Source organism: Oncorhynchus mykiss, chromosome 2, assembly GCF_013265735.2.
Source record: "Oncorhynchus mykiss isolate Arlee chromosome 2, USDA_OmykA_1.1, whole genome shotgun sequence".
Classification (NCBI taxonomy): Eukaryota; Metazoa; Chordata; class Actinopteri; order Salmoniformes; family Salmonidae; genus Oncorhynchus; species Oncorhynchus mykiss.
In genome coordinates, this window is record NC_048566.1 from 530,001 (window position 1) to 552,524 (window position 22,524).

General features: G+C 47.1%; 1 protein-coding gene across 1 annotated transcript in view; it reads left to right on the top strand.

The window, feature by feature from the left end:
* LOC110512917 (CUB and sushi domain-containing protein 3) overlaps positions 1 to 22,524 on the top strand; it is a 523,013-nt gene that overhangs the window by 380,819 nt on the left and 119,670 nt on the right. Inside the window, exons 45-48 of the mRNA XM_036934833.1 lie at positions 12,059 to 12,204; positions 15,741 to 15,821; positions 18,616 to 18,729; positions 21,399 to 21,587. Coding sequence (XP_036790728.1) covers positions 12,059 to 12,204; positions 15,741 to 15,821; positions 18,616 to 18,729; positions 21,399 to 21,587 — 530 coding nt within the window. The remainder of the gene's footprint in view (positions 1 to 12,058; positions 12,205 to 15,740; positions 15,822 to 18,615; positions 18,730 to 21,398; positions 21,588 to 22,524) is intronic.

Below are 22,524 nucleotides of genomic sequence, written 5' to 3' on the forward strand. Positions count from 1 at the left end.
GGAAACATACCTTAAAGCATTTTATACAGACAGAAGGAAACAGACCTTATACAGACAGAAGGAAACAGACCTTAAAGCATTTTATACAGACAGAAGGAAACAGACCTTATACAGACAGAAGGAAACAGACCTTAAAGCATTTTATACAGGCAGAAGGAAACAGACCTTATACAGACAGAAGGAAACAGACCTTAAAGCATTTTATACAGACAGAAGGAAACAGACCTTATACAGACAGAAGGAAACAGACCTTAAAACATTTTATACAGACAGAAGGAAACAGACCTTATACAGACAGAAGGAAACAGACCTTAAAACATTTTATACAGACAGAAGGAAACAGACCTTATACAGACAGAAGGAAACAGACATTAAAGCAGTTTATACAGACAGAAGGAAACAGACCTTATACAGACAGAAGGAAACAGACCTTATACAGACAGAAGGAAACAGACCTTAAAGCATTTTATACAGACAGAAGGAAACAGACCTTAAAACATTTTATACAGACTGAAGGAAACAGACCTTAAAACATGTTATACAGACAGAAGGAAACAGACCTTATACAGACAGAAGGAAACAGACCTTAAAACATTTTATACAGACAGAAGGAAACAGACCTTATACAGACAGAAGGAAACAGACCTTATACAGACAGAAGGAAACAGACCTTAAAACATTTTATACAGACAGAAGGAAACAGACCTTAAAACATTTTATACAGACAGAAGGAAACAGACCTTATACAGACAGAAGGAAACAGACCTTATACAGACAGAAGGAAACAGACCTTAAAGCATTTTATACAGACAGAAGGAAACAGACCTTATACAGACAGAAGGAAACAGACCTTATACAGACAGAAGGAAACAGACCTTAAAGCATTTTATACAGACAGAAGGAAACAGACCTTAAAACATTTTATACAGACAGAAGGAAACAGACCTTAAAACATTTTATACAGACAGAAGGAAACAGACCTTATACAGACAGAAGGAAACAGACCTTAAAACATTTTATACAGACAGAAGGAAACAGACCTTATACAGACAGAAGGAAACAGACCTTATACAGACAGAAGGAAACAGACCTTATACAGACAGAAGGAAACAGACCGTAAAACATTTTATACAGACAGAAGGAAACAGACCTTAAAACATTTTATACAGACAGAAGGAAACAGACCTTATACAGACAGAAGGAAACAGACCTTATACAGACAGAAGGAAACAGACCTTAAAGCATTTTATACAGACAGAAGGAAACAGACCTTATACAGACAGAAGGAAACAGACCTTATACAGACAGAAGGAAACAGACCTTAAAACATTTTATACAGACAGAAGGAAACAGACCTTAAAACATTTTATACAGACAGAAGGAAACAGACCTTATACAGACAGAAGGAAACAGACCTCATACAGACAGAAGGAAACAGACCTTATACAGACAGAAGGAAACAGACCTCATACAGACAGAAGGAAACAGACCTTATACAGACAGAAGGAAACAGACCTCATACAGACAGAAGGAAACAGACCTCATACAGACAGAAGGAAACAGACCTTATACAGACAGAAGGAAACAGACCTCATACAGACAGAAGGAAACAGACCTTATACAGACAGAAGGAAACAGACCTCATACAGACAGAAGGAAACAGACCTTATACAGACAGAAGGAAACAGACCTTAAAGCATTTTATACAGACAGAAGGAAACAGACCTTAAAGCATTTTATACAGACAGAAGGAAACAGACCTTAAAGTATTTTATACAGAGTGTAACATGTGCGCTGGGAGTCAGGTAGCAAGTTCAGGTTTGTGAACAGATTTAATGAATGAAAACATACTATAACAAGAACCGCGAACAAAGCACAGACCTAAAACAGAACCATTGACACCTGGGGAAGGAACTAAAGGCAGTGACATATATATATATATAAAAATAGGGAAGGTAATCAGGGAAGTGATGGAGTCCAGGTGAGTCTGATGCGCGTAACGATGGTGACAGGTGTTCGCACACCATCACACACAGACCGAAGGAAACAAACCTTTAAAACATTTTATACAGACAGAAGGAAATATACATTGTGTTCTTTGCTATCCTCTCCCTACTCCCACACACTGAACACACAATGTATTTCCTGAGTAAAGGGCACTAGGTAAAGGACACTAGGTACTTTATGACAGTTATTTCCAGCTGGGAAAATATACAGCTACAGCTACTCTAACAACATTTAACAAAGCAGTTAACCATCAATTCCATCAGTTTTCCTGAGGTATTTATTGGGCTACACTTGCTTGTTTTTAAAAAGCAAAGCATTACAATATGTTTTTAGAATCATCGGCATAATGGAGGCCAGATGGAATGTGGAATGTAGAATGTAGAATGTAGAATGTAGAATGTGGAATGTAGAATGTAGAATGTAGAATGTAGAATGTGGAATGTAGAATGTAGAATGTGGAATTCTCCTCCGTTGGATTCCAGAACAGAACAGTAGAGTAGTAGAACAACTCAGCTGCACCGTAGGCAGTCACACCCCCACCACACAGCCCCGCCAGGGGAACCCAACCCCGGGCCTTTCTCTCTCTCTCCACTCCTCCCAAGGGGACACTTTGAGCTCTGCCTCGGGCGTTACAGTCAGAACAAGGCATCTGCAAGAGGCATCCACTTTAGAAAAACACTTCTGTTGGACTCAGTAGACACGCCAAAAACATTTCTGTTGGACTCAATAAACATGACAAAAACACTTCTGTTGGACTCAATAAACATGACAAAAACACTTCTGTTGGACTCAGTAGACACGCCAAAAACACTTCTGTTGGACTCAGTAGACACGCCAAAAACACTTCTGTTGGACTCAATAAACATGCCAAAAACACTTCTGTTGGACTCAATAGAGATGAATTGGTTTCCCTTTTCGGATGCAGTCAGTCAGGAAAACAGATGTATCTCCTCTCTCACGACGTCGGCATTAGTGCTAATGCGTTTTCTCCGGTACAGCAGAGCAGACGACAGCGGCCGAAGGCTTCAGCGAAAGGTTCACCCATAATGACAACCCTATTAAGGAGCAGTCCAGAGGGAAATTGCTTATCATTGAAAATCATTAGTACTGGCTGAGGCTGTTGTTGACCTCATTTAGCTGGGCTTTACGTAACATAAACTCAGGTTCTCTGGATACTCTGGCTGGGTTGAGCCCCCCCCCCCCCCCCCCCCCCCTAAATCTCTATAGTTAGTACAGCACTTAGCTAACTAGGACCCTGGAAGGCCCAGACCACTCATAGTACAGCACTTAGCTAGCTAGGACCCTGGAAGACCCAGACCACTCATAGTACAGCACTTAGCTAGCTAGGACCCTGGAAGACCTAGACCACTCATAGTACAGCACTTAGCTAGCTAGGACCCTGGAAGACCCAGACCACTCATAGTACAGCACTTGGCTAGCTAGGACCCTGGAAGGCCCAGACCACTCATAGTACAGCACTTAGCTAGCTAGGACCCTGGAAGACCCAGACCACTCATAGTACAGCACTTAGCTAGCTAGGACCCTGGAAGACCCAGACCACTCATAGTACAGCACTTAGCTAGCTAGGACCCTGGACGACCCAGACCACTCATAGTACAGCACTTAGCTAGCTAGGACCCTGGAAGACCTAGACCACTCATAGTACAGCACTTAGCTAGCTAGGACCCTGGAAGACCCAGACCACTCATAGTACAGCATTTAGCTAGCTAGGACCCTGGAAGACCCAGACCACTCATAGTACAGCACTTTGCTAGCTAGGACCCTGGAAGACCTAGACCACTCATAGTACAGCACTTAGCTAGCTAGGACCCTGGAAGACCCAGACCACTCATAGTACAGCACTTAGCTAGCTAGGACCCTGGAGGACCCAGACCACTCATAGTACAGCACTTAGCTAGCTAGGACCCTGGAGGACCCAGACCACTCATAGTACAGCACTTAGCTAGCTAGGACCCTGGAGGACCCAGACCACTCATAGGTACAGCACTTAGCTAGCTAGGACCCTGGAGGACCCGAACCACTCATAGTACAGCACTTAGCTAGCTAGCTAGGACCCTGGAGGACCCAGACCACTCATAGTACAGCACTTAGCTAGCTAGGACCCTGGAGGACCCAGACCACTCATAGTACAGCACTTAGCTAGCTAGCTAGGACCCGGGAAGACCCAGACCACTCATAGTACAGCACTTAGCTAGCTAGGACCCTGGAGGACCCAGACCACTCATAGTACAGCACTTAGCTAGCTAGGACCCAAGAAGACCCAGACCACTCATAGTACAGCACTTAGCTAGCTAGGACCCTGGAGGACCCAGACCACTCATAGTACAGCACTTAGCTAGCTAGGACCCAAGAAGACCCAGACCACTCATAGTACAGCACTTAGCTAGCTAGGACCCTGGAAGACCCAGACCACTCATAGTACAGCATTTAGCTAGCTAGGACCCTGGAAGACCCAGACCACTCATAGTACAGCACTTAGCTAGCTAGGACCCTGGAAGACCTAGACCACTCATAGTACAGCACTTAGCTAGCTAGGACCCTGGAAGACCCAGACCACTCATAGTACAGCACTTAGCTAGCTAGGACCCTGGAGGACCCAGACCACTCATAGTACAGCACTTAGCTAGCTAGGACCCTGGAGGACCCAGACCACTCATAGTACAGCACTTAGCTAGCTAGGACCCTGGAAGACCTAGACCACTCATAGTACAGCACTTAGCTAGCTAGGACCCTGGAAGGCCCAGACCACTCATAGTACAGCACTTAGCTAGCTAGGACCCTGGAAGACCCAGACCACTCATAGTACAGCACTTAGCTAGCTAGGACCCTGGAAGACCCAGGCCACTCATAGTACAGCACTTAGCTAGCTAGGACCCTGGAAGACCCAGACCACTCATAGTACAGCACTTAGCTAGCTAGGACCCTGGAAGACCTAGACCACTCATAGTACAGCACTTAGCTAGCTAGGACCCTGGAAGACCCAGACCACTCATAGTACAGCACTTAGCTAGCTAGGACCCTGGAAGACCTAGACCACTCATAGTACAGCACTTAGCTAGCTAGGACCCTGGAAGACCCAGACCACTCATAGTACAGCACTTAGCTAGCTAGGACCCTGGAAGACCCAGACCACTCATAGTACAGCACTTAGCTAGCTAGGACCCTGGAAGACCCAGACCACTCATAGTACAGCACTTAGCTAGCTAGGACCCTGGACGACCCAGACCACTCATAGTACAGCACTTAGCTAGCTAGGACCCTGGAAGACCTAGACCACTCATAGTACAGCACTTAGCTAGCTAGGACCCTGGAAGACCCAGACCACTCATAGTACAGCATTTAGCTAGCTAGGACCCTGGAAGACCCAGACCACTCATAGTACAGCACTTTGCTAGCTAGGACCCTGGAAGACCTAGACCACTCATAGTACAGCACTTAGCTAGCTAGGACCCTGGAAGACCCAGACCACTCATAGTACAGCACTTAGCTAGCTAGGACCCTGGAGGACCCAGACCACTCATAGTACAGCACTTAGCTAGCTAGGACCCTGGAGGACCCAGACCACTCATAGTACAGCACTTAGCTAGCTAGGACCCTGGAGGACCCAGACCACTCATAGTACAGCACTTAGCTAGCTAGGACCCTGGAGGACCCGGACCACTCATAGTACAGCACTTAGCTAGCTAGCTAGGACCCTGGAGGACCCAGACCACTCATAGTACAGCACTTAGCTAGCTAGGACCCTGGAGGACCCAGACCACTCATAGTACAGCACTTAGCTAGCTAGCTAGGACCCGGGAAGACCCAGACCACTCATAGTACAGCACTTAGCTAGCTAGGACCCTGGAGGACCCAGACCACTCATAGTACAGCACTTAGCTAGCTAGGACCCAAGAAGACCCAGACCACTCATAGTACAGCACTTAGCTAGCTAGGACCCTGGAGGACCCAGACCACTCATAGTACAGCACTTAGCTAGCTAGGACCCAAGAAGACCCAGACCACTCATAGTACAGCACTTAGCTAGCTAGGACCCTGGAAGACCCAGACCACTCATAGTACAGCATTTAGCTAGCTAGGACCCTGGAAGACCCAGACCACTCATAGTACAGCACTTAGCTAGCTAGGACCCTGGAAGACCTAGACCACTCATAGTACAGCACTTAGCTAGCTAGGACCCTGGAAGACCCAGACCACTCATAGTACAGCACTTAGCTAGCTAGGACCCTGGAGGACCCAGACCACTCATAGTACAGCACTTAGCTAGCTAGGACCCTGGAGGACCCAGACCACTCATAGTACAGCACTTAGCTAGCTAGCTAGGACCCTGGAGGACCCAGACCACTCATAGTACAGCACTTAGCTAGCTAGGACCCTGGAGGACCCGGACCACTCATAGTACAGCACTTAGCTAGCTAGCTAGGACCCTGGAGGACCCAGACCACTCATAGTACAGCACTTAGCTAGCTAGGACCCTGGAGGACCCAGACCACTCATAGTACAGCACTTAGCTAGCTAGCTAGGACCCTGGAGGACCCAGACCACTCATAGTACAGCACTTAGCTAGCTAGGACCCAGGAAGACCCAGACCACTCATAGTACAGCACTTAGCTAGCTAGGACCCTGGAAGGCCCAGACCACTTATAGTACAGCACTTAGCTAGCTAGGACCCTGGAGGCCCCAGACCACTCATAGTACAGCACTTAGCTAGCTAGGACCCTGGAGGACCCAGACCACTCATAGTACAGCACTTAGCTAGCTAGCTAGGACCCTGGAGGACCCAGACCACTCATAGTACAGCACTTAGCTAGCTAGGACCCTGGAAGACCCAGACCACTTATAGTACAGCACTTAGCTAGCTAGGACCCTGGAAGACCCAGACCACTCATAGTACAGCACTTAGCTAGCTAGGACCCTGGAAGACCCAGACCACTCATAGTACAGCACTTAGCTAGCTAGCTAGGACCCTGGAGGACCCAGACCACTCATAGTACAGCACTTAGCTAGCTAGGACCCTGGAGGACCCAGACCACTCATAGTACAGCACTTAGCTAGCTAGGACCCTGGAAGACCCAGACCACTCATAGTACAGCACTTAGCTAGCTAGCTAGGACCCGGGAAGACCCAGACCACTCATAGTACAGCAACGTGCTTCTTCTTCGTCATTCTTCTTTTTCATTCTTCTTCTTCATTCTTCTTCTTCATTCTTCTTCATTCTGTATCCAGTGTATTTTCCTTCTTAAATGTGTCTGTACGTGTTTGGGGGTGATTGTTCCCCAGAAAGCTTTGTAGCTTTCGTAGCACTTAACTAGTCACGAAAACCCTCGATGACCTAAACCCAGAATACACTGGGTCACAACGGTAGGGGTGATTGTTCCCTAGAAAGCTTTGTGGCTTTCGTAGCACTTAACTAGTCACGAAAACCCTCGATGACCTAAACCCAGAATACACTGGGTCACAACGGTAGGGGTGATTGTTCCCTAGAAAGCTTTGTGGCTTTCGTAGCACTTAACTAGTCACGAAAACCCTCGATGACCTAAACACAGAATACACTGGGTCACAACGGTAGGGGTGATTGTTCCCCAGAAAGCTTTGTGGCTTTCGTAGCACTTAACTAGTCACGAAAACCCTCGATGACCTAAACCCAGAATACACTGGGTCACAACGATAGGGGTGATTGTTCCCCAGAAAGCTTTGTGGCTTTCGTAGCACTTAACTAGTCATGAAAACCCTCGATGACTTAAACCCAGAATACACTGGGTCACAACGGTAGGGGTGATTGTTCCCTAGAAAGCTTTGTGGCTTTCGTAGCACTTAACTAGTCACGAAAACCCTCGATGACCTAAACCCAGAATACACTGGGTCACAACGATAGGGGTGATTGTTCCCCAGAAAGCTTTGTGGCTTTCGTAGCACTTAACTAGTCACGAATACCCTCGATGACCTAAACCCAGACTACACTGGGTCACATCACTTGGGGCGGCAGGGTAGCCTAGTGGTTAGAGCATTGGACTAGTAACCGAAAGGTTGTAAGTTCAAAATCTCGAGCTGACAAGGTACACAATCTGTCGTTCTGCCCCTGAACAGGCAGTTAACCCACTGTTCCTAGGCCGTCATTGAAAATAAGAATTTGTTCTTAACTGACTTGCCTGGTAAAATAAATAAATAAAAAACAACGGTAACCTGCTTCATTTTTGGTGGATTTGTTGTTGTTGTTGTTGTTCACTTCAGGCACTTCAGAAGATCGATGGTCTAACGGTCAAAGATTTAACAGTATTTATTCTCTCCTTGCTGATTGGCTGGTTATTATCAAGAGAAATAAAGTGTTACGTTAGCTACCAAGTTTTAGGGATACCCTGCTCCCTATAAAGTGTACTACGTTTGACCATGGCCCATAATGGACTATGTAGAGGATAGGGTGGCATTTAGGACGCAGGGGGGAACTCACACTCTCCCCTGGTTGTTTGGGAGACAAATAACTCACACTCTCCCTTGGTTGTTTGGGATACAAGCGTAACTCACACTCTCCCTTGGTTGTTTGGGATACAGGCCTAACTCTCACTCTCCCCTGGTTGTTTGGGATACAGGCCTAACTCACACTCTCCCCTGGTTGTTTGGGATACAGGTGTAACTCTCACTCTCCCCTGGTTGTTTGGGATACAGGCCTAACTCTCACTCTCCCCTGGTTGTTTGGGATACAGGCCTAACTCACACTCTCCCCTGGTTGTTTGGGATACAGGCCTAACTCTCACTCTCCCCTGGTTGTTTGGGATACAGGCCTAACTCTCACTCTCCCCTGGTTGTTTGGGATACAGGCCTAACTCTCACTCTCCCCTGGTTGTTTGGGATACAGGCCTAACTCTCACTCTCCCCTGGTTGTTTGGGATACAGGCCTAACTCTCACTCTCCCTTGGTTGTTTGGGATACAGGCCTAACTCACACTCTCCCCTGGTTGTTTGGGATACAGGCCTAACTCTCACTCTCCCCTGGTTGTTTGGGATACAGGGCTAACTCACACTCTCCCCTGGTTGTTTGGGATACAGGCATAACTCACACTCTCCCCTGGTTGTTTGGGATACAGGCCTAACTCTCACTCTCCCCTGGTTGTTTGGGATACAGGCCTAACTCTCACTCTCCCCTGGTTGTTTGGGATACAGGCCTAACTCTCACTCTCCCCTGGTTGTTTGGGATACAGGCGTAACTCACACTCTCCCCTGGTTGTTTGGGATACAGGCGTAACTCACACTCTCCCCTGGTTGTTTGGGATACAGGCGTAACTCACACTCTCCCCTGGTTATTGCTCATCGCTACAGGGCCACAGACCTAGACCACTCTCACAACTTCAAAGGGCTTCATGTGGAAAATTGTGTATACTTCACCCTCAGAAGATTTACAGTCAAACAATTGATATAATGACTCTCTCTCTCTGCTGTGGGATCAGGCTGTCCAGACTAATGACTCTCTCTCTCTCTCTGCTGTGGGACCAGGCTGTCCAGACTAATGACTCTCTCTCTCTCTGCTGTGGGACCAGGCTGTCCACACTAATGACTCTCTCTCTCTCTGCTGTGGGACCAGGCTGTCCAGACTAATGACTCTCTCTCTGCTGTGGGACCAGGCTGTCCAGACTAATGACTCTCTCTCTCTCTCTGCTGTGGGACCAGGCTGTCCAGACGAATGCCTCTCTCTCTCTCTCTCTCTCTCTCTCTCTGCTGTGGGACCAAGCTGTCCAGACTAATGACTCTCTCTCTCTGCTGTGGGACCAGGCTGTCCACACTAATGACTCTCTCTCTCTCTGCTGTGGGACCAGGCTGTCCAGACTAATGGCTCTCTCTCTCTCTGCTGTGGGACCAGGCTGTCCAGACTAATGGCTCTCTCTCTCTCTGCTGTGGGACCAGGCTGTCCAGACTAATGACTCTCTCTCTCTCTGCTGTGGGACCAGGCTGTCCAGACTAATGACTCTCTCTTTCTCTCTGCTGTTCGACCAGGCTGTCCAGACTAATGACTATCTCTCTCTGCTGTGGGACCAGGCTGTCCAGACTAATGACTCTCTTTCTCTCTGCTGTTCGACCAGGCTGTCTAGACTAATGACTCTCTCTTTCTCTCTGCTGTGGGACCAGGCTGTCCAGACTAATGACTCTCTCTCTCTCTGCTGTGGGACCAGGCTGTCCAGACTAATGACTCTCTTTCTCTCTGCTGTTCGACCAGGCTGTCTAGACTAATGACTCTCTCTCTCTCTGCTGTGGGACCAGGCTGTCCAGACGAATGCCTCTCTCTCTCTCTCTCTCTCTCTCTCTCTCTCTCTGCTGTGGGACCAAGCTGTCCAGACTAATGACTCTCTCTCTCTGCTGTGGGACCAGGCTGTCCACACTAATGACTCTCTCTCTCTCTGCTGTGGGACCAGGCTGTCCAGACTAATGGCTCTCTCTCTCTCTGCTGTGGGACCAGGCTGTCCAGACTAATGGCTCTCTCTCTCTCTGCTGTGGGACCAGGCTGTCCAGACTAATGACTCTCTCTCTCTCTGCTGTGGGACCAGGCTGTCCAGACTAATGACTCTCTCTTTCTCTCTGCTGTTCGACCAGGCTGTCCAGACTAATGACTATCTCTCTCTGCTGTGGGACCAGGCTGTCCAGACTAATGACTCTCTTTCTCTCTGCTGTTCGACCAGGCTGTCTAGACTAATGACTCTCTCTTTCTCTCTGCTGTGGGACCAGGCTGTCCAGACTAATGGCTCTCTCTCTCTCTGCTGTGGGACCAGGCTGTCCAGACTAATGGCTCTCTCTCTCTCTGCTGTGGGACCAGGCTGTCCAGACTAATGACTCTCTCTCTCTCTGCTGTGGGACCAGGATGTCCAGACTAATGACTCTCTCTTTCTCTCTGCTGTTCGACCAGGCTGTCCAGACTAATGACTATCTCTCTCTGCTGTGGGACCAGGCTGTCCAGACTAATGACTCTCTTTCTCTCTGCTGTTCGACCAGGCTGTCTAGACTAATGACTCTCTCTTTCTCTCTGCTGTGGGACCAGGCTGTCCAGACTAATGACTCTCTCTCTCTCTGCTGTGGGACCAGGCTGTCCAGACTAATGACTCTCTTTCTCTCTGCTGTTCGACCAGGCTGTCTAGACTAATGACTCTCTCTCTCTCTGCTGTGGGACCAGGCTGTCCAGACGAATGCCTCTCTCTCTCTCTCTCTCTCTCTCTCTCTGCTGTGGGACCAAGCTGTCCAGACTAATGACTCTCTCTCTCTGCTGTGGGACCAGGCTGTCCACACTAATGACTCTCTCTCTCTCTGCTGTGGGACCAGGCTGTCCAGACTAATGGCTCTCTCTCTCTCTGCTGTGGGACCAGGCTGTCCAGACTAATGGCTCTCTCTCTCTCTGCTGTGGGACCAGGCTGTCCAGACTAATGACTCTCTCTCTCTGCTGTGGGACCAGGCTGTCCAGACTAATGACTCTCTCTCTCTCTGCTGTGGGACCAGGCTGTCCAGACTAATGGCTCTCTCTCTCTCTGCTGTGGGACCAGGCTGTCCAGACTAATGACTCTCTCTCTCTCTGCTGTGGGACCAGGCTGTCCAGACTAATGACTCTCTCTTTCTCTCTGCTGTTCGACCAGGCTGTCCAGACTAATGACTATCTCTCTCTGCTGTGGGACCAGGCTGTCCAGACTAATGACTCTCTTTCTCTCTGCTGTTCGACCAGGCTGTCTAGACTAATGACTCTCTCTTTCTCTCTGCTGTGGGACCAGGCTGTCCAGACTAATGACTCTCTCTCTCTCTGCTGTGGGACCAGGCTGTCCAGACTAATGACTCTCTTTCTCTCTGCTGTTCGACCAGGCTGTCTAGACTAATGACTCTCTCTCTCTCTGCTGTGGGACCAGGCTGTCCAGACTAATGACTCTCTCTTTCTGCTGTTCGACCAGGCTGTCTAGACTAATGACTCTCTCTCTCTGCTGTTCGACCAGGCTGTCTAGACTAATTAACTACACAGCTTTGGGGAAACTAACTCACCGCTGATTGGTTGTCGTCTCTCCTTACAGGGACGGCCCTGACCAAGGATCTCCTCAGATTGGTCAGTTCAGTGGGAACACGCCCCAGAAAGAGGTCTATACCACAGCCAATCATGTCCTCATCAAGTTCCACAGTGATTTCAGCACTAGCGGGTTCTTTGTACTTAGTTACCATGGTGAGTAGTGCCCTTTTAGAGTTTCTACTTAGTTACCATGGTGAGTAGTGCCCTTTTAAAGAGACTGCTTCAGCTGTAATGATTCTGATTCAAATGAACCAGTATATTAAATAGAACCCTAGACTGGACATTGGTAAAATAATGAACTTAAGGTCTTTATGAATTTACTGCCTTCATGAATTTATAGTCATTATGAACTTAGCGTTTATGAACTTACTGCATTAATGAACTTAGTCTTTATGAACTCAGTCTTTATGAACTTACTGTGTTTATGAACTTAGTCTTTATGAACTTAGTCTTTATGAACTCAGTCTTTATGAACTTAGTCTTCAGGAACTTAGTCATTATGAACTTAGTCTTTATGAACTCAGTCTTTATGAACTTAGTCTTTATGAACTCAGTGTTTATGAACTCAGTCTTTATGAACTCAGTGTTTATGAACTCAGTGTTTATGAACTCAGTCTTTATGAACTCAGTCTTTATGAACTTAGTCTTTATGAACTTACAGTGTTCTAAGACACTGCATCTCAGTGCTAGAGGCGTCACTACAGACTGTGGTTCGATTCCAGGCTGTATCACAGCGGTCTAAGGCACTGCATCTCAGTGCTAGAGGCATCACTACAGACCGTGGTTTGATTCCAGGCTGTATCACAGCGGTCTAAGGCACTGCATCTCAGTGCTAGAGGTGCCACTACAGACCGTGGTTCGATTCCAGGCTGTATAACAGCGGTCTAAGGCACTGCATCTCAGTGCTAGAGGCATCAGTACAGACCGTGGTTCGATTCCAGGCTGTATCACAGTGGTCTAAGGCACTGCTTCTTAGTGCTAGAGGTGTCACTACAGACCGTGGTTCGGTTCCAGGCTGTATCACAGCGGTCTAAGGCACTGCATCTCAGTGCAAGAGGCGTCACTACAGACCGTGGTTCAATTCCAGGCTGAATCACAGCGGTCTAAGGCACTGCATCTCAGTGCTAGAGGCGTCAGTACAGACCGTGGTTCGATTCCAGGCTGTATCATATTGGTCTAAGGCACTGCATCTCAGTGCTAGAGGCGTCACTACAGACCGTGGTTTTATTCCAGGCTGTATCACAGTGGTCTCAGTGCTAGAGGTGCCACTACAGACCGTGGTTCAATTCCAGGCTGAATCACAGCGGTCTAAGGCACTGCATCTCAGTGCTAGAGGCGTCAGTACAGACCGTGGTTCGATTCCAGGCTGTATCACAGCGGTCTAAGGCACTGCATCTCAGTGCTAGAGGTGCCACTACAGACCGTGGTTCGATTCCAGGCTGAATCACAGCGGTCCAAGGCACTGCATCTCAGTGCTAGAGGCGTCAGTGCAGACCGTGGTTCGATTCCAGGCTGTATCACAGTGGTCTAAGGCACTGCATCACAGTGCGAGAGGCGCCACTACAGACCGTGGTTCGATTCCAGGCTGCATCACAGCGGTCTAAGGCATTGCATCTCAGTGCTAGAGGCGTCACTACAGACCGTGGTTCGATTCCAGGCTGTATCACAGCGGTCTAAGGCACTGCATCTCAGTGCTAGAGGCGTCACTACAGACCGTGGTTCGATTCCAGGCTGCATCACAGCGGTCTAAGGCACTGCATCTCAGTGCTAGAGGCGTTACTACAGACCGTGGTTCAATTCCAGGCTGTATCACAGCGGTCTAAGGCACTGCATCACAGTGCGAGAGGCGCCACTACAGACCGTGGTTCGATTCCAGGCTGCATCACAGCGGTCTAAGGCACTGCATCTCAGTGCTAGAGGCGTCACTACAGACCGTGGTTTGATTCCAGGCTGCATCACAGCGGTCTAAGGCACTGCATCACAGTGCTAGAGGCGTCGCTACTGTCCCTGGTTCGAATCCAGGCTGCATCACATCCGGCCGTGATCGGGAGTCCCGTAGGACGGTGCACAATTGGCCCGTCGTCGTCTGGGTTTGGCCGTCATTGTATATAAGACGTAGTTCTTATAACTGACTAGTTAAATAAATACTGTAGGAACACATGGGTCCGGATGAGGCTGACGTATTGATTACTATGCTGTTGTCACCACCTTTATTAGCTGGTTGTATTTTACTCCATTCTGCTCCCTAGCGCCTTGTTGTTCTTATTGACACGATTCATACTGATATAAAACCTGGATATCAACAGTCATCTTACCACAGTTTGAATTATCATGCCTTTTTTTAATGATCGTGGTTGAGGTTCATAATCATGATAGCTGGACGTTCTATAGATTTACAGGCTTAGAAGTGTGATGAGTTGACAGGATGAAGGAGGGATGATGACAGTTTGATGAGCTGACAGGGTGAAGGAGGGGTGATGACAGTTTGATGAGCTGACAGGATGAAGGAGGTGTGATGAGCTGACAGGATGAAGGAGGTGTGATGACAGTTTGATGAGCTGACAGGATGAAGGAGGTGTGATGACAGTTTGATGAGCTGACAGGATGAAGGAGGTGTGATGAGCTGACAGGGTGAAGGAGGTGTGATGACAGTTTGATGAGCTGACAGGATGAAGGAGGTGTGATGACAGTTTGATGAGCTGACAGGATGAAGGAGGTGTGATGAGCTGACAGGATGAAGGAGGTGTGATGACAGTTTGATGAGCTGACAGGATGATGGAGGTGTGATGAGCTGACAGGATGAAGGAGGTGTGATGACAGTTTGATGAGCTGACAGGATGATGGAGGTGTGATGAGCTGACAGGATGAAGGAGGTGTGATGACAGTTTGATGAACAGACAGGATGAAGGAGGTGTGATTAGCTGACAGGATGAAGGAGGTGTGATGACAGTTTGATGAGCTGACAGGATGAAGGAGGTGTGATGACAGTTTGATGAGCTGACAGGATGAAGGAGGTGTGATGACAGTTTGATGAGCTGACAGGATGAAGGAGGTGTGATAACAGTTTGATAAGCTGACAGGATGAAGGAGGTGTGATGACAGTTTGATGAGTTGACAGGATGAAGGAGGTGTGATAACAGTTTGATGAGCTGACAGGATAATGAAGGAGGTGTGATGACAGTTTGATGAGCAGACAGGATGATGGAGGTGTGATGACAGTTTGATGAGCTGACAGTATGAAGGGGGTTGATGACAGTTTGATGAGCTGACAGGATGAAGGAGGTGTGATGACAGTTTGATGAGCTGACAGGATGAAGGAGGTGTGATGACAGTTTGATGAGCTGACAGGATGAAGGAGGTGTGATGACAGTTTGATGAGCTGACAGGATGAAGGAGGTGTGATGACAGTTTGATGAGCTGACAGGATGAAGGAGGTGTGATGACAGTTTGATGAGCTGACAGTATGAAGGGGGTTGATGACAGTTTGATGAGCTGACAGGAGGAAGGAGGTTGTGATGACAGTTTGATGAGCTGACAGGAGGAAGGAGGTTGTGATGACAGTTTGATGAGCTGACAGGATGCATATCAACAGCCGAACTCTTGTGTTGATACGTAAGTTAATGTTTACCTTCTATTGTTGTTGTTCTTTATTGTTGTTGTTTATTGTTGTTGTTTATCCCCCTTCACAGCATACCAACTGAGAGTGTGTCAGTCTCCTCCAGCTGTTGCCAACGCAGAAGTCCTCACAGAACATGACGAGTTTGAAATAGGTCTGTCACCTTTTATACATGTGTTTGTTTGGTTGGTGAGTTGTTTGGTTGGTGAGTTGTTTGGTTGGTGATTTGTTTGGTTGGTGGGTTGTTTGGTTGGTGGGTTGTTTGGTTGGTGGGTTGTTTGGTTGGTGAGTTGTTTGGTTGGTGAGTTGTTTGGTTGGTGAGTTGTTTGGTTGGTGGGTTGTTTGATTGGTGGGTTGTTTGGTTGGTGAGTTGTTTGGTTGGTGAGTTGTTTGGTTGGTGAGTTGTTTGGTTGGTGGGTTGTTTGATTGGTGGGTTGTTTGGTTGGTGAGTTGATTGGTTGGTGAGTTGTTTGGTTGGTGAGTTGTTTGGGTAGTGAGTTGTTTGGTTGGTGAGTTGTTTGGTTGGTGGGTTGTTTGGTTGGTGAGTTGTTTGGTTGCTGAGTTGTTTGGTTGGTGAGTTGTTTGGCTGGTGAGTTGTTTGGTTGGTGAGTTGTTTGGTTGGTGAGTTGTTTGGTTGGTGATTTGTTTGGTTGGTGAGTTGTTTGGTTGGTGAGTTGTTTGGTTGGTGAGTTGGCTGGTTGGTGAGTTGTTTGGTTGGTGAGTTGTTTGGTTGGTGAGTTGGCTGGTTATTTCTCTGTATTAATTTATATGTATCAAAATGACGCAGTGCAAGCTGTGTTACTACAGATGCTGGTTTAATACCCGTGCCGCCCTCGACTGGGGAGACCCATGAGATGACTGTAGGTTTTTGGTTTCTCTCCCTCTAAAAACATAAATAATTCTAAATAACAAACTGGCTTTATTTACAAATTAGTAACAATGTCTCACCCCATGTTCAAGACTGGGGGTTTTTCTCGCTCATTTTACGTTATTTGAAAACAAAATCATCTCTGAAATATTTAAGAGGCATTGCACTAATAACGGCGCCGGCTAAGGAAACATTCCATTCTGTTCTTAGTGCCAGTCTGCACGTTAAAACTAAAACAATGTAACTAATAATGGCATCTTTATGCTTTCGTTAATAAAATAATTATAATAATACTCTTTCAAAATGCAGATGTTGATTTAGTTATGGATCCATAATGAATTACTATGGGAATAAATATCACAGATTTACAGAAATACTGGAAAAAAGTTGTCTAATGAAGGTAAACAACTTGTTGCTTACTGGAAAATACTCTTTCAAATACACACGGTCACGTTGTACAGCGCCATCATGGCTTTTAGTAGGGCTGTATTTTTATAAATATTATTTTGGCCTTTAATTCAGATTACAATCGCTCACTGTCGTTTATTTAATTTTTTAAACAAAATTATCTCCAGAATATCGTTATTGTCACTCTCCGATCCCTTGGTTCTCTATGGTGTTTAGGTCAGAGCCCCGAGCCCTTGGTTCTCTATGGTGTTTAGGTCAGAGCTCCGAGCCCTTGGTTCTCTATGGTGTTTAGGTCAGAGCCCCGAGCCCTTGGTTCTCTATGGTGTTTAGGTCAGAGCCCCGAGCCCTTGGTTCTCTATGGTGTTTAGGTCAGAGCCCCGAGCCCTTGGTTCTCTATGGTGTTTAGGTCAGAGCTCCGAGCCCTTGGTTCTCTATGGTGTTTAGGTCAGAGCCCCGAGCCCTTGGTTCTCTATGGTGTTTAGGTCAGAGCGTGACTAGGGGTGGGTGTTCTAGTCATTCTATTTCTAAGTTGGTGAGTTGTATGTTTCCCAATTAGAGGCAGCTGGTAATCGTTGCCTCTAACTGGGGATCATATTTAGGAAGCCCTTTCTCACAGCTTTGTGGGATATTGTGTTTGTTGCACCACGTAAAAATGTTTAAAAAAATGTTTTGTTGAAAAGTTTCACTTTAAATAAATGGAACTCAAATCATGCTGCGCCTTGGTCCGTCCATTTCAACAATCGTGAAATTGCCGTGAACATCTATTTCATCACTGTTTTGCGCTGCTCTGAGACAAGCATGGAGAAACTAAAATATTCAATTATATTCCATGACATTATTAAGATACATCTGTTCACTGAATTTCAGCAAGTCTGATAAATAATCAAGTTAGGTTTCTCCAGAAATATTTATTTAATTTTTTTATTTTACCTTTATTTAACTAGGCAAGTCAGTTAAGAACAAATTCTTATTTTCAATGACGGCCTAGGAACAGTGGGTTAACTGCCTGTTCAGGGGCAGAACGACAGATTTATAACTTGTCAGCTCGGGGATTCGATTTTGCAACCTTTCGGTTACTAGTCCAACGCTCTAACCACTAGGCTACCCTGCCGCCCCAAATAATGTATTCTAAATAACAAACTGGCTTAATTTGTGAGAATGTCTCACCCCATGTTCAAGAACTGCCTTTTTCTCGCTCACTCTAGGTTAAATGAAAACCAAATCTCCAAAAAACGCCAAATAAATCAATGCTAATCCCACTTTGTAACACAATAAAATGGGAAGAAATCCACGCTCTCTGAATACTTTTGCAAGGCCCTGTTCCCTTCTAAGTGATGAACTAACATCAAGATATGGTTGTATCAAAGGTACCCCAGCTCTTCATCAGAATGTCCATCTTGATAATGCCTTGACGACTACAGTATTGTCGTCAGACTTGGGTTCAAATAGCATTTGATTTATTTCAAATACTTTAGCTGTGCTTGTCTGAGCTGACCTGGCATCTGATTATATCAAGCCAGGCCTGGTGGTGTTTAGTGATGTCTATGCCTCCTATCTGAAAGACTGTGTGTGTGTGTGTGTGTGTATGTGTGTGTGTGTGTGTGTGTGTGTGTGTGTGTATGTGTGTGTGTCTGTCTGTGTGTCTGTCTGTGTGTGTGTGTGGTTCCTCCAGGGGACATTATCCGGTACCAGTGCCTGCCAGGGTTCACCCTGTTGGGCTCGGAGATCCTGACGTGCAGGCTGGGGGAGAGGCTCCAGATGGACGGCCCTCCACCTCTCTGCCAAGGTTAGCATCGGCTGCATCTGTAATGGCGTGCCCTATGTAGTACACTGCTTTTGACCAGGGGTCATAGATCTCGAGAGCTTCTAAACTGAAAACATCACTCAAATCAAATCAAATCAAATGTATTTATAAAGCCCTTCGTACATCAGCTGATATCTCAAAGTACTGTACAGAAACCCAGCCTAAAACCCCCCAAACAGCAAGCAACGCAGGTGTAGAAGCACGGTGGCTAGGAAAAACTCCCTAGAAAGGCCAGAACCTAGGAAGAAACCTAGAGAGGAACCAGGCTCTGAGGGCTGGCCAGTCCTCTTCTGGCTGTACTGGGTGGAGATTATAAACCTAGAGAGGAACCAGGCTATGAGGGGTGGACCAGTCCTCTTCTGGCTGTGCCGGGTGGAGATTATAAACCTAGAGAGGAAGCAGGCTATGAGGGGTGGACCAGTCCTCTTCTGGCTGTGCCGGGTGGAGATTATAAACCTAGAGAGGAACCAGGCTATGAGGGGTGGACCAGTCCTCTTCTGGCTGTGCCGGGTGGAGATTGTAAACCTAGAGAGGAACCAGGCTATGAGGGGTGGCCAGTCCTCTTCTGGCTGTGCCGGGTGGAGATTATAACAGAACATGGCCAAGATGTTCAACTGTTCATAAATGACCAGCAGGGTCAGATAATAATAATCACAGGCAGAACAGTTGAAACTCAGAATTCCAACATTCCTCTTATAACCGTTTGTCTCTGCTGTAAAAAGTAATGCACAGTATAGGGAATACGGTGCCGTAGTGAGCACAGACACATTGTCCTGGGCTATAAAGCACAGAGAGTTCACATTTCGGAAATAGGTTTGACCTCTTATTTAATTTAATTATTCTGTTTGTCCACTGTACACATTTCTGTATAGAGTCGGGGAAAATATTGAGCTCTCTGTCGACGTAATCTATCTTTGTTGTTTTTTTTTAAACCTGTCGTTTTTTTACATTCTGTTCGTTGATGTCAGCTTAAAATGTTTTCCTGCTCATTTTTTTGTTGCCTGAACATTTCACATGTTGTTGGCCACGTTAACCTTTCTGTTCTATTACCTTACCTCTTTAAAAAAAAAGGCCTGAAGAAAGAAAGCTAGTTGTCAGAATAACAATATGGTTCGAAAGTGTTGTCGTTAAATCAGACATGCCACTCTTCAGTACTGAGAAAGGTGCTGATGTATTTAGTCACCATCATTTTACCATCAGAAGGTATCTGTCTCCTGTACTGAGAAAGGAGATGATATAAACAGTAACCATCAGAAGGTATCTGTCTCCTGTAGTGAGAAAGGAGATGATATAAACAGTTACCATCAGAAGGTATCTGTCTCCAGTACTGAGAAAGGAGATGATATATACAGTAACCATCAGAAGGTATCTGTCTCCAGTACTCAGAAAGGAGATGATATATACAGTAACCATCAGAAGGTATCTGTCTCCTGTACTGAGAAAGGAGATGATATAAACAGTAACCATCAGAAGGTATCTGTCTCCAGTACTGAGAAAGGAGATGATATATACAGTAACCATCAGAAGGTATCTGTCTCCAGTACTGAGAAAGGAGATGATATATACAGTAACCATCAGAAGGTATCTGTCTCCAGTACTCAGAAAGGAGATGATACAGTAACCATCAGAAGGTATCTGTCTCCTGCACTAAGAAAGGAGATGATATATAAACAGCTTTTATTTTGCAGTGCTACCAAGGGACAGTGAACCAGTACTCTGTACCCTGAGGCTCTGTCACACCCACACCCACAGTCACAGTCACAGCCACAGTCACACCCACAGTCACAGTCACAGCCCCAGCCACAGTCACACCCACAGTCACAGTCAAACCAACAGGAACAGCCACAGCCCCAGTCACAGCCCAAGTCACAGCCCCAGTCACAGCCCCAGCCCCAGTCACAGCCCCAGTCACAGCCCCAGTCACAGCCCCAGTCACAGCCCCAGTCACAGTCAAAGCCCCAGTCAAAGCCCCAGTCACAGCCCCAGCCACAGTCACAGCCCCAGTCACAACCCCAGTCACAGCCCCAGCCCCAGTCACAGCGCCAGCCCCAGTCACAGCCCCAGTCACAGCCCCAGTCCCAGCCCCAGTCACAGCCCCAGTCACAGCCCAAGTCACAGCCACAGCCCCAGTCACTGCCCCAGTCACAGCCCCAACCCCAGTCACAGCCCCAGCCCCAGCCACAACCCCAGCCACAGTCACAGCCCCAGCCACAACCCCAGCCACAGTCACAGCCCCAGCCCCAGTGACAGCCCCAGCCCCAGTCACAGTCACAGTCACAGCCCCAGCCCCAGTCACAGTCACAGCCCCAGCCCCAGTCACAGTCACAGTCACTGCCCCAGTCACAGTCACAGCCCCAGCCCCAGTCACAGCCCCAGCCCCAGCCCCAGTCACAGTCACAGTCACAGTCACAGCCCCAGGGCTCACATCACTCTGTCCTCTCTGACCTCTAACATCACTCTGTCCTCTAACATCACTCTGTCCTCTAACATCACTCTGTCCTCTCTGTCCTCTAACATCACTCTGTCCTCTAACATCACTCTGTCCTCTAACATCACTCTGTCCTCTCTGTCCTCTAACATCACTCTGTCCTCTAACATCACTCTGTCCTCTCACTTCACTCTGTCACTCTCTGTCTTCTTTCCACCCACAGTACAATGTCCTGCTAACGAGGTCCGCTTCGACTCCACGGGGGTGATCCTGAGTCCCGGCTACCCAGACAGCTACCACAACCTCCAGACGTGTTCCTGGCTCATCAACGTAGAGAAGGGCTACAACGTCACCCTCCACTTCCAGCTCTTCCAGACAGAGAAGGAGTTTGACATCCTGGAGATATTTGACGGTGGGACATTTATCAACGTCACTTTGAGTATCGCAGTTAATCCTCTCTCTTCACATCTCTCATCGCAGGATAATTTGCAAAAATGACCACAGATTTGATCTGTCATGTGAAAGCTTTAGATAATGAATCCCTCAGCCAATAATTGTACTTTTTTAAACTCAGACCTTACTCCAAGCACCCTACCAAGCACCCTTCCAAGCACCCTTCCAAGCACCCTACCAAGCACCCTTCCAAGCACACTTCCAAGCACCCTTCCAAGCACCCTTCCAAGCACCCTACCAAGCACCCTTCCAAGCACCCTTGTACCAATCCTAAATGCCAGATTACTTTACCTAAGTAAACTATGACAGAAATTTGTCCCTTCCAGTTTTATCATTGAAACAAAACAAGGCATCAGTTTGCTTTAGGACCCTGCGGACGCTTCTGATAGGTTGTTTGGAGTGTTTACCCGACAAAATATACAATAATAACTAATGATAATAATAATACATTTATTATGTCCCCCCCCCCCGCCCCCCACTTCTAAAACCAAAGTTGCACCTCTGTTTTACAACCAATGTTCCCTCTAATTGTTTGGGGCACTGAGACAATTTTAGGGTCTTGTGAGTGGAAACTTGAAAGTCGTGAGAATGTTGTGCAACAATTTCACATGGAAATAGCTTTTGATATCTATAATATAGCCCACAGTAACCTACATGCAGTGTTCAGTGCCAGCCCACAGTAACCTACATGCAGTGTTCAGTGCCAGCCCACAGTAACCTACATGCAGTGTTCAGTACCAGCCCACAGTAACCTACATGCAGTGTTCAGTACCAGCCCACAGTAACCTACATGCAGTGTTCAGTGCCAGCCCACAGTAACCTACAGGCAGTGTTCAGTGCCGGCCCACAGTAACCTACATGCAGTGTTCAGTGCCGGCCCACAGTAACCTACATGC